The sequence below is a fragment of the Nelumbo lutea genome, chromosome 2 (genome assembly GCF_056320005.1).
Source record: "Nelumbo lutea isolate HS-2025 chromosome 2, American lotus-T2T, whole genome shotgun sequence".
Taxonomy (NCBI): domain Eukaryota; kingdom Viridiplantae; phylum Streptophyta; class Magnoliopsida; order Proteales; family Nelumbonaceae; genus Nelumbo; species Nelumbo lutea.
In genome coordinates this window covers 108,084,076-108,096,373 of record NC_142685.1, presented here as the reverse complement: position 1 = coordinate 108,096,373, position 12,298 = coordinate 108,084,076, and the positions used below count along the sequence as shown (strand labels likewise).

The following is a 12,298-nucleotide window of genomic DNA, read 5'->3' as shown; positions in this document are numbered from 1 at the left end:
GGCCCACCAATTTTGTCTTCTAAATCGTTTTGTGAAACGTACGTGGTAGAACAGCACTAGGCCAAAACAAAGTGTTGATCCTAGAGAGTCTTCTAAAATTCCTTCAATTGTAATATCTTGCGACAATTAACAAGTTATTGTTTTTAATCACAAGCAGGGTTGACGAAAAGAATATGTAAATGGGTTCATGGAGAAAAGTGTCTCATGACTCGATGAACACCTCTCAATATAAGAAATTGGTGTTGATCAACTTAATATTAAATGTAGTTCTCAAAGCGTGAGAGAGAGGTTTTAATAAATATATATCTTGGCAGGCTTGATTCATTCAAACTATGATTTTGGTACAATATATAGAGAAGAAGAGGGACAACAAAGGAAAGATGAACACAAGGATTAAGTTGATCGATGAGTGCATCAACCATTAATCCACCCAGAAACGAACACAAGAAAACCTAATTAACAAAGTACATTGACCTGCAACCATTTTTTTCCCTACCAACAAAGCCCATTACGTTGCCGGCTTGCCACGCCACCCACGATGAACCGACTACTTGCACTTGGGGAGTGGCTGACCACACAGACAGCGGTTATGGAAGAAAGAGTCTGCACCAAACTCCTGCACCTTCCCGCCAAATGGTATCTCTCCGCACAGTCGATTATAGTTCACGTTTAGCCAATACAAATTCAATCCTGTGATCTCCTTGGGAATACTCCCTTTGATCCGGTTATGCGATAAGTCCATATATTCTAGGCTCTCGGGAAGCTTCACCCTGTAGAGATCAAAGTCGAACTCATTCCATGACAATTCCAGACGCGACAACGTTCCGTTTGTTTTGAACAACGCCGATGCATCTCCTGTAAACTTGTTATTTCTAAGATGGATTGAACCGGCATTGAAATGGCTTAACGATTTGGGAATTTTACCAGAAAGCTGGTTCTGGGAAAGGTCCACTACAACGAAGCGATTTTGGGATACCCAAAGTGAGTCAGGAATGTTTCCGGTCAATTTATTACCTCCTAGTTCAAGAACTTCAAGTTTGGGAAGATTTGCTAAGGAAGCTGGAATTTTCAGATTTTTTTGCCATTTTCCTCATGATTTCCTGAATTTCCTTTTTTTTTTTATAATCTACTGAACAATTGGGACTATAGGATGAAATAGGTATTTTTTTCCACCATTGGATGTAAGATAATATATACATAGTAGAAGCACCGGATAATAGGTACCAGTGCTGAAAACGTTTCCTGGAGCATTGGTATCAAACAAAAAACGTTGTTGTTGCTCCGGGAAACGTCCTACCTAACAACAATGTTTCCAAACAAAAAAAAAAACCTGTTTTTTCATAAAACAATGCTTCCAACCCACATATCAGTAGCAAATCTTGGGATTTCCTACTAACTTTAATCTACTCTCCTCTCTACTAACCCAATTAAAATATTCCACCTGTCCCTACCCATGTTAAAAGAGATTTAGCCTTCCAACAACCCACCAACTAGCATCTTGCATCTTAAAACTTCTAGCCATTGTTTTCAAAACCGGATTGGACCGGACCAGATGATCAGGCTAAAAAAACTAGGAAGGTGACCGGTTCCAATTTTCCTCAAAATCGGATTTTTGCCAAAAAACGTTGATTTGATTAACAGACTATTGAGATGGGTAATTGAATCGTTGATATTGTTCAACAGTTTTGACCTTTTTTATCTTTCTTTTATTTTTATTTTTTTATCAGAACGGGCCAACCGTTCGACCCAAGAACCGGACCCCTGATCGATTTGTTCTTTGGGTCGGTTTTAAAAACATTCCTTCTAGCCATTAAAGATAACATGATTTGTTATCAACTTTTATGCTTCTCTTCAGTTTAGAATTCTCAAGGTAAAAACTATCTATTGAAGATACGAACTCCAGTTCATTGCATCTGATATTCTTCCCAAGTTGCTAGTAATGTTCTACAATAAAATATTATAGATCCCTAATTGAATTCTCCACAATATATAAATCTATTTGGCCTAGTTGAGGAATTTACTCCCCATTTCCATTTTTCAACCCAGAAATTGATAAATTTGATAAATAACATGATAAACGATCAAAATGACTCATTTTTGTGGATGATATTAAGTGCAATGTTCAAAATTAGCCCTATCAAGTTCCAGTTTGAAGTTCCTCAAACCTATAACAGTGACGACGTTCAATGTTCTTAATTCAAATAGAGATGAACAAGTTGCTTCTTGTGCTAATATACGCCATTTAGTTCAATTGAAAGTAAGGTTTTCGAACCATTGTTGACCTAGACGGTTGGACTGTTCAGCCTAGGAACCGTCCAGGCAACCAATTTCGTTTTACCCCAAATCCGATTTTGGTCAAAACTGTTGAAAAAGTCAATAACCCGTTGATTTGGGCAGTTAAACCGTCAATCCATTCAACAATTTATTACTATTTTTTTAATTTGTTTGTCAAAATGAGGTGTCTGTTCAAACCAAAACAGTTGGACTGTTGACTCGAAAATTGATGGCTAAAATAGTTCTGTTTCCTTGTCAATTTTTAAAACGTTGATTGAAAGTCTTTTAAAAAAATCAATAATAAATCCCTATTTAACCAAGCAAATTTTCCTTAATTGGCAAATGACTATTTTATTCCATTAATCCACAATAATAGGAAAGAAAAAGGGCACAAAATCACCAAATAAATGAAGTTGGAAGCTATCGAATGTTCAATATTTGGTGTGAATCTATATAACTTGATTTGAAATTTGCATTTTTGGAAATTTGTCCTTGGCGTGCAAAAGAGAAAGGGAAAAGAAATGTTTTGTGGGTAAATAAAACATAAGAATTTATTTTAATAGAGGTTAAGGTTTGATCAGTTGTTGGAAGGTTAATTCTCTTCCAGTATGGGTTTAATTGCGTTAATTGGGAGAAGAGCAGAGTACAATTAGAGTGCAGGATCTCCTGCCTACGAGAACCATGCAGGGATCCAGGCTCATAAAATTAGTAGGGAATCGGAATTCTATGCATAGCGCCAGCAGTTCACGTGGCCTGTCAGAGCTACCACCGCTGGTAGCTCCACCTCTACGACAAGAAACAATTTGACAGGCCCTCTGCTGTGGAGACTCACAACTCACCACTTTTTTACAGCACAATTCTATAATTTTTTTATTACAGAAACAGAATTACGGAAACAGAGCATCCAATCCAGCATCTTATAAATAGATCACTAGATCATATGTGGAGATTCAATAAACAAAGTTCTAGGTAGGAGAAAGAAGAGAGATGGCATTTTCTTCCTTCCACTTTGTTCCTCATTCTCTCTCACTTTTATCTCTCCTCTTCCTTTTCTCTTTATTACTCCCATCTACGATCCTCCCCGCCTCCACCCACTGCCACCCAGATGACAAGAAAGCTCTGCTCAGTATCAAGAAATCACTAAACAACCCCAACACCCTCTCCTCCTGGAATCCAACAACCGATTGCTGTACCTGGGAACATGTCACCTGCGACTCCAACAGCAACTACCGCATCATGGAGCTCCTCATCTACGATATCAGCGTCAATGGCCCAATCCCTTCGGCCGTCGGCGACCTCCCCTACCTCGATTCCTTACAGTTCGGCTGGGTCAAGAACCTCACCGGCCCCATCCCCTACTTCCTCACCAAACTCCCCAGACTTAGATTTCTGCGTATCAACAACAGCCCTCTTTCCACTTCCATCCCTGACTTTCTCGGCCATATACAAAGCCTCGAGTACCTAGAGCTAGACCAGAACCAGCTCTACGGCCCGATCCCAGCTTCTCTTTCAAATCTGAGCAAACTACGAGATCTTGATCTCAGTCGGAATAAGCTAACTGGAAGCATACCCGTCTCATTTGGGAGCTTCACGAGCAACTTGTACAGGTTGGCCCTTTATGAAAACCAGCTATCAGGTGAGATTCCCAAATCGCTCGGCCGGTTATTGGATTGTGAGACATTCGAATTGTCTGGTAATAAACTGGTGGGGGACGCGTCCATGCTGTTCAAACAGAACGGAAAAGCGACGTTCATCGATTTGTCAAACAACCTCCTGGACTTCGATCTCTCCAAGGTGAGATTTCCGAAGAACTTGACGTATTTGGATTTGTCACGCAATAGGATCCGAGGTAGTATTCCGAAGCAGGCCACTAAAATGAAGTGGAAAAAGTTGAATTTGAGCTATAATCAGTTGTGTGGAAAGATTCCGCAGGGTGGACAGTTGCAGCTGTTCTCTGCTGCCTCGTTTGCCCATAATCAGTGTTTGTGTGGTCCGCCGCTGAGCAAATGCAAGTAATCGGACGTGCAGAGTCTATGAGTGCAACAGAAGTAGTATCCTTGGGTGGATCTTGAAGCGGAGATTTAGACAAAAAAAAGGAAATAAGTTGCTTCCAACTTAGGACATTGATGTTTTTATGTTTCTTTCTGTGCATCTGTTCTGTGCTTTGTGTAGTATTTAACTGGGAAATCTTAAAATTAACTATAAGCACAGCAACAACTGTGGTTCTGGTGTATGCATTTGCATGGGAAAATGATTATGATATCTAGCTGTGCTGAGTTTTGGTTTAGAAAATCTGTTTGGTTTGGGACCTATGAGCTATAACTGTGTTTTAAAAGGCATGATGTGAGAGGCGCTGGTGCAAGAGGTGTAATAAATAATCCTCTTTAGCTTTTCTCATGAGGCAGGTTAGAGGCGTACGCCTTAAAAAAAAAAGAAAAAAAAAGGGAAGAAAGGGAAGGCAAAGTAAAAATGAGAGAAGAAAAAAAAAAAGAAAAGTAAATAAAAGGGAAGGAAATAGAAGAAAACAAGGAACTAATGTTATGCATCTTTATTTTTCTTAATATAGAAGATTATTCTTTAAAATAAAGACAATGAGATTCCCCCTTCCAATCCTACTCCTCCTAACTCAGGCTTAAGCCTCATTGTGTTTGAGAGGCTTACACCTCTTGCATTTTGAACTATGCCTCATGCCTATTCATAGTGGAACATCTCGTGTCACAACTCCATGTTTTAAACATTGAGTTATTGCATATGGTTATATCTTTTCTATCTGCATATAACATAGAATGATGAGCTAAATAACTATAAGAACTATATCCAATACCAAACCCATTGAAAATTACTTATACGCCAGCCTTGTGAGAATGCTAATACACGAGTAGATATTGGTATTTTAAGGTGGAGGTGTTTGTAATTTTGAATTATTTAAGATTACGATGAAATTCAAAATTTTGTAGTGTGATGTAATGTATTTTTCTGCTTGTTTTCTCCATTATCGTTGTTTGTGTGGCCAATCACTTTATTCTAGATTTTATGCCCTGTCCAGCGGATACCTTGCCTCTATCCATCCCAACGGATTTTTTTTACAAGGGTTTGAGACAGGATTTGAGAAAATCCAAAACTTTGGGGATCAAGGATGGGGCTAGGGAAATTCAGGGAGGGTTGAGATTACCTGCCCGACTGGGGTTTGAGGCAGGGATAAGGTAGATTTGAATTCATTCTCGATGAAGAGGCATGCGCTGCTTTGCCTAATTGTCATTTCTACTTATCCTTCCTTATTTGTGTATTGTTGGAAATCATATGAAATTATATACCAGGTGTTGAATGTAATAATATTTTGATTTTTTTTGTGAAAAAATAATAGATTTTGTATTTTTTGTATGTTTAATTAATTAATTTGAAATCTTGATTTTTATTCATGCCATTTTACTTATTTATTATTTATATATAATAAAAATAATAAAAATGATTTGCGGGGATCATGGGTCGAAAAGGACTTTACATTTTCTTGTGTAAAAATGATTTGAATTCTGAAAATCCAAAACCCGTTATAAATTTTGTAAAGAATAGGATAAAAGACTTAAAACTCCCTTCACATTTCTCATAAATATTATAATATTCCCTCTTTTTTAAAAGGTCTTCATTCCCCCTTTTTAGAATAAAACATTGTTATATCTGACAAAGTTAATAAAAAGATTCCTTTGCTACTCAATTCTGATTTTCGAAATGTTATTTCAATTCAATTGGAACACGGATCAGCGGAAGTTTGCTTGTATTTGAATCTCCGTACAAATGGTTTCTATTTTTTAAGAGAAAAATCTAAAAGCAAAAGATCTAAAAAGGGAACACGTGTAACAAATTATGGATGGAGCTTATCGCATGCTGCAGTACAATTAGGCATGTTTGGATCTGCTCCGCACACAAACTCTGCCCCCTTTTCTGTATGAGATGTTTTCAATTCATGTATTGTGGGAAGACATGGTCATGGACAGGAGATACAGAGTTATTTATGAGATGCAAATCAGACAGTTGATTGGCTGGCATAAAGCTTTATTTGCTCAAACAGAATTTCTTATTATATGTTTGGCAGTAAATGCTTTACTAATTGTATTTGTATGTAACAAATTTCGGTTTTTGTGCATTTTTCCTGTTTTAGGAAGTTCTATTGGCATTGAAACCAGTAGGCGTTTATTGACATTTTGTTGATGTAGTGCTTAATTGTGCCTATATATCATAAATACCCTCGTTAAATGTATTTTTCCGCTTTGCAATCACACAAGTGCAAAACATTTATCGAATAAATATAAGTGGAACCAAACACCTTGATAATCTTAATTTAGCTTCTTTTCGTTTTCCTCTTTTTCTACTTGTGTTGCTAAACAAAAATACATACAGAATAATAGAAAATGTGAAATTTTGCATTTGTACTTCCAAATTGAGCCTCATAGTAATCTTAACTCATCCCTTTTAAGTTGGTATGCTTTGACTTTACATTATACTGCTATTTAAGAATGCAAAAATTATTTAAAGATCGAATTATTTGGAACATTGCTTGGATCAATTTTATTCATGGCAATACTGTTAATTTCAATTCGAATTGTCATACACTTTTTGATTCTCAACAGATTCAGCAGCTTCCGGTTCACACAAAGGCTATTTTACTCATTGGCCGAGGCACTATATCACACATCACTTAGATTTTGGGGAGAATGACGGTTCAGTGTAGGGTCGGAATTTTCAGGCCTAAAATACAAGCGGGCATTAATATATAGAGTGGGGATTTTTGATATTTTTTGCAGTGAAATTCAGAAATCTGCATTGGGTCTGTTTGTACTTTTCGGTAGATTTTTTGATACACTTATTTTTCTTCTTCTTTCCTCTGTCTAGATAGGGGTGTCAATTCAACCACATTTGGTCCCATTGGATGTAGTTCAATATGAGTCCATTACAAATGGACCAAGTCTAATCCAATGCAATGAATATTTTGGATTAATCCAGTTATTAGACCGTTCAATCTGTTCAAAGTTTGTTTTAATTTAGATTAGTTTTAAGCCAAACCTGGTCCATCCACACTTATATTCTTATTTTCTATCAATGGACCAGATATTAGCTCAATCCAACCCAATTCAATATAAATTCGTTAAGGATGGAGCAGGTCCAATCCAATTCAATAAATACGTTGGACCATTAAATCTAGGCTGGTCCAATGCAATGTTTTGTTGGTCCATCCAATCTGTCCAAATTGATTTTGGTTTAGATGGTGTCCAATTCAGAACCGGTGCATTGTCACCCCTATGTCTAGGTATAGGAGGCAAATCCACCAATATGAGAGGTGTGCAACAAGCAGAACTGGATGCTATTTTGTAGGGATTTCTTTTCTGTTTCTCAGATTATTAACTCGGGGGAGTTCGGCTTGGGTCAGGGCAAAGCCCATTCAAGTATCCTTTACAGCTAGAATATCTCTCTGCTTATATGCTTTATTTCATGGGAAGATTTTCCTGATGCAAGGCGACTGGAACAGTATAGGCATGGGCTTGCCCTGACGGAAAGCCGATCTCACCCAGTCGGAATTTCCTATTCACTTTTTCTATCTGCGGTAAAATGTGTGGCTGCAATTCACAACGGTAGAGAATGAATAGGAAATCAGGGCTGTCTATCAGTTTTTATTTTATTTTTCTCTTTCTCTTTACCTAATTATCCAAAATGGCTGCCCAATGTACAGAACTTGGTAAGTTTTCATCAGTTCCTAATACCCGTTTGTGGATACATCCGAAGCTATCTTTATCATGGTTGTCCTCCAACTCCAAATATGGATTTTATGACTGGACATGCTAAAAGTGGGAATTTATGAGCTGTAAAGACTGTAGAGGGAGGATTTAATGCAGCAAAAGACTACAAGGATAAGGACTTGGGATGGAATAGAAGGCGGCCTCACAACCACCAATTCCCGAGACCGAATCTGTTCCTCACAAATGCGTCTTACACACACACACTTGGGAACATTTCAAGTACTTATTAATCAATATTCACGAGAAATATTCTCAATACTCGGTGGATGTGCGAGTGAGGCGCCCATTGCTGAGATCAGATCCCGTCACCCAATTCCCCCTCTGTTTTCTCTTATTAGATCTTTATGCTGAAATCAATTGGTACAAAAAAGTTGACATTTCAGGAATTTAGTTGTTCAAAAGGCCGTATACTCTGATATAGTAAGACAACAAATTATAAAATTCAATTTTCATTTTGCCCTTGTTTTTTTACAACAATACCTGCATTCCACATGCGCATATAAATACCCGTTTCACTCGTGTGGAATGTGTTTCAATAACTTGTTAATAACAATAGTAATAATCTTCTATAGTAAATAAAAATTTTATAAAGAAAAGAAAAGATCACTACAAAACTATAGATGCCCAGCCACAAAAAATAATAATAATAAGAACTGGGCAACCCTCAAACTAAATAACTAATACCAGCCCACCAAAGATTTAGCAAATAGTCCAAGCCCATTTGATGAGGGCGGATTTGGCCCTCCAGTGAAAATATGACATTTGGCACCTCATGCCAATTAAGTGCAGTTTCTTGACAAATAGGTAACTCGCTACTTAGGGGTAGTTCGACATTTACAGGCAGTCTGGCGTCTTACAAAGAGCTCGCTACTTAGGGGCTGCTCAGCACTTACAGGCAGCCTAGTGTCTTATAAAGAGCTTGACACTTACAAGCAGCTTGGCGTCTTATGAAGAGTTCGCCACTTACGGGCAGCTCGGCACCTACAGGCAACTCGGCATAGGTAGCTCGCCACTTGGGGGCAGTTCGGCACTTACAAGCAGCCTGGCGTCTTACGAAGAGCTCGCCACTTAGGGGCAGCTCGGCACCTACAGGCAGCTCGGCACTTACAGGCAGCCTAGCGTCTTACGAAGAGCTTGCCACTTAGGGGCTGCTTGGCACTTACAAGCAGCATGGCGTCTTACGAAGAGCTCGCCACTTAGGGGCAGCTCGGCACCTACAGGCAGCCTAGCGTCTTACGAAGAGCTTGCCACTTAGGGGCTGCTTGGCACTTACAAGCAGCCTGGCGTCTTACGAAGAGCTCGCCACTTAGGGGCCGCTCGGCACCTACAGGCAGCTCGACACTTACAGGCAGCCTAGCGTCTTACGAAGAGCTTGCGACTTAGGGGCTGCTTGGCACATACAAGCAGCCTGGCATCTTACGAAGAGCTCGCCACTTAGGGGCAGCTTGGCACCTACAGGCAGCTCGGCATAGGTAGCTCGCCACTTAGGGGTAGTTCGGCACTTACAAACAGCCTGGCGTCTTACGAAGAGCTCGCCACTTAGGGGTAGCTTGGCACCTACAGGCAGCTCGACATAGGTAGCTCGCCACTTAGGAGCAGCTCGGCATAGGTAGCTCGCCACTTAGGGGCAGCTCGGCATAGGCAGCTCGCCACAGGTAGCCAACCACTCCACAGGCAGCCTGGCATCTTACGAAGAGCTTGGCACTTACAGACAGCTCGGCATAGGTAGCTCGCCACTTAGGGGCAGCTCAGCACCTACAGGTAACTCGCCACTTAGGGGCAGCTCGGCATAGGTAGCTCACCACTTAGGGGCAGCTCGGCATAGGCAGCTCGCCACAGGTAGCCAGCCACTCCATAGACAGCCTGGCGTCTTACGAAAAGCTCGGCACTTACAGACAGCTCGGCATAGGTAGCTCACCACTTAGGGGTAGCTCGGCGTATCGCAGGAAGATCTCCTACCTAACAACCGTACCTGACAGATCCGGAGACCTGCGACCACGTCTCTCGCCAGGCGGTGCCGTGCCTGCCAACTCTAAGAGTTGTCCCTTGCCTGGCAGAGCAGTACCCTGCAACAGCTACCTGCACCCGCCACCTCAGCTCTGTCAGTAATGGCTGCAGCAGAGAGACAGAGGCGGTTATGCCTGACTTGACAGAGGCGGTTACGCCTGATTTGATTGGACATCACTATATAAGGACTCCAACCCCCAAAGACAAAGGGGGGAGAGACTGGAAAAATGGAGGTAATCCCTGCTCTCTAGCTCTCTCATTTCTCTCCAAGCTCTCTACAATCAGAATGCTAACTTAGGCATCGGAGAGTCCCCGCCAGGTAAATACCCCTGGGTCCTCTGATTCAGTTCTCGCAGGTTCCTCAACTCCCGCCGCCTACAAAGAGGAGGAAAAGATGGAGTTCCTGTAGGTTTATCAGCTCCCGCCGCCTGCAAAGGAGAGGAGATCACCTCATGCAGAGGGCAATCGGGTTGCGCTGCACCAGGGAGCTCCACCATCCTCTGAGTTACAGGCCGTCTAGGAGCATGTCAAATGACGAGTCCATCAAGGTAGCTCACCACCAGGGAGAAGGAAAGGAGATCACCTCATGCAGAGGGCAGTCGAGTTGCGCTACACCAGGGAGCTTCACCACCCTTTGAGTTACAGGCCACGTAGGAGCAGGTCAAATGACGAGTCCACCAAGGTATCTCACCATCAAGGAGCTCGACATAGCTCTCCCCCAGGCGGTTCGCCATCAGGGAGCTCGGCATAATTCTCCCCAGCTCTGCATAGCTCAAGGAGCTTGACATAGCTCGGGCAGCTCGGCATAGCCCTCCCCTAGGCAGTTCACCACCAGGGATCTCCACCATCCTCTCCTGGGAGTAGGTCAAATGACGAGGTACTTAGCCAAAAAAATTGATACATCACAAAAATTGGTACGTGACCAGAAACGGTTACATCACCAACCCACCAAAGAACTACCATACAGCCCAGCAGGACAAAAGCCAGATAAAAGAAGACAAACCTCACTAAACAATCTCAGATTCAACAGTTGTGAGTGTGTTTCCTCTTCAAAAATTGGTACGTGACCAGAAACAGTTACATCACCAACCCACCAAAGAACTACCATACAGCCCAGCAGAACAAAAGCCAGATAAAAAGAAGACAAACCTCACTAAACAATCTCAGATTCAACAGCTGCGAGTGTGTTTCCTCTTCCTCTACCACTTCCCCCAACACTTTTAGTTTTAGAGCCATGTGGGCCACAATAACCACAATGTCTACATATAAGTCATCGAGTTCAGATCTGCACTCCACAACGTCCCACAACACATCTCCGCTGGGAATATTTCTAGATGATGTCATCATTAATTATGTTGCTATCATCGGGAGATGTTCCCAATACACGAAGATGATGTGTTGTGGGACACCCCCTTGTGGGGCGCATATGTGAACTCATATAAGTTTACCAATCTTCTTAACTTTATACCTCCTAGTCGGAGGCTCACCGATATTGAATTTTATGGTTTCCACCTCTAAGTCTCTATTTCTAAAATGCCCCCTTATGAACATTGAATTATAGGCTGCATTTGGAATTTCTTATTTTAAGTACTTATCTCCTTTTTTGTTGTTAAAATGTCTCTATGGACGTTGAGTTTTTAACTACAAATTAAAAGGAGATAAGTCCTTAAAATAAGGAAGGTCAAATGTAGCCAAAGTCCACTTCCTTCAAACTAGGGGTGTCAATTGGACTGGATTTGGTCCAATTCGATCCAGTCTAATGTGAGCCCATTATAAATGGACCAGGTCCAATCCAATCCAATCCAATGAATGTTTTGTTATATTTTGAATCGGTCTGATTCAATGTCCGAACTGTCCAATCTGTTCAAATTCATTTTGATTTAGATTGGTTTCAACACAAACCCGGTCCATTGACACATATATTCTTATCTTATATCAATGGACCAGACATTGGCTTAATCCAATCCAATCCAATATAAATTTGTCACGATCGAACCAGTTGCAATCCAATCTAATAAATGTTTTGGACCGAATTGATCCGATCCAATATGTCTTATTAGTCCATCCAATTCGTCCAAATTAATTTTAGACTGGACAGGGTCCAATCCAAAACCGGTCCATTGACATATGTAGGCTCTTAAAATCTACATTGTTGAATATCATTTTGTCTGTAAATGTGATGCCATTCAATCTAGAGGGCGCATGCATTGATGATATGAAGATTAAAG

At 40.8% G+C, this 12,298-nt stretch overlaps 1 protein-coding gene across 1 annotated transcript; it reads left to right on the top strand.

Moving 5' to 3' along the window:
• Positions 1-3,243: 3,243 nt before the first annotated feature.
• Positions 3,244-4,566, top strand: LOC148872618 (polygalacturonase inhibitor-like). The gene has a single exon (XM_088968210.1). The coding sequence runs from the start codon at positions 3,262-3,264 to the stop codon at positions 4,288-4,290; it is 1,029 nt and encodes a 342-aa protein (XP_088824336.1). The 5' UTR covers positions 3,244-3,261; the 3' UTR covers positions 4,291-4,566.
• Positions 4,567-12,298: the final 7,732 nt, after the last annotated feature.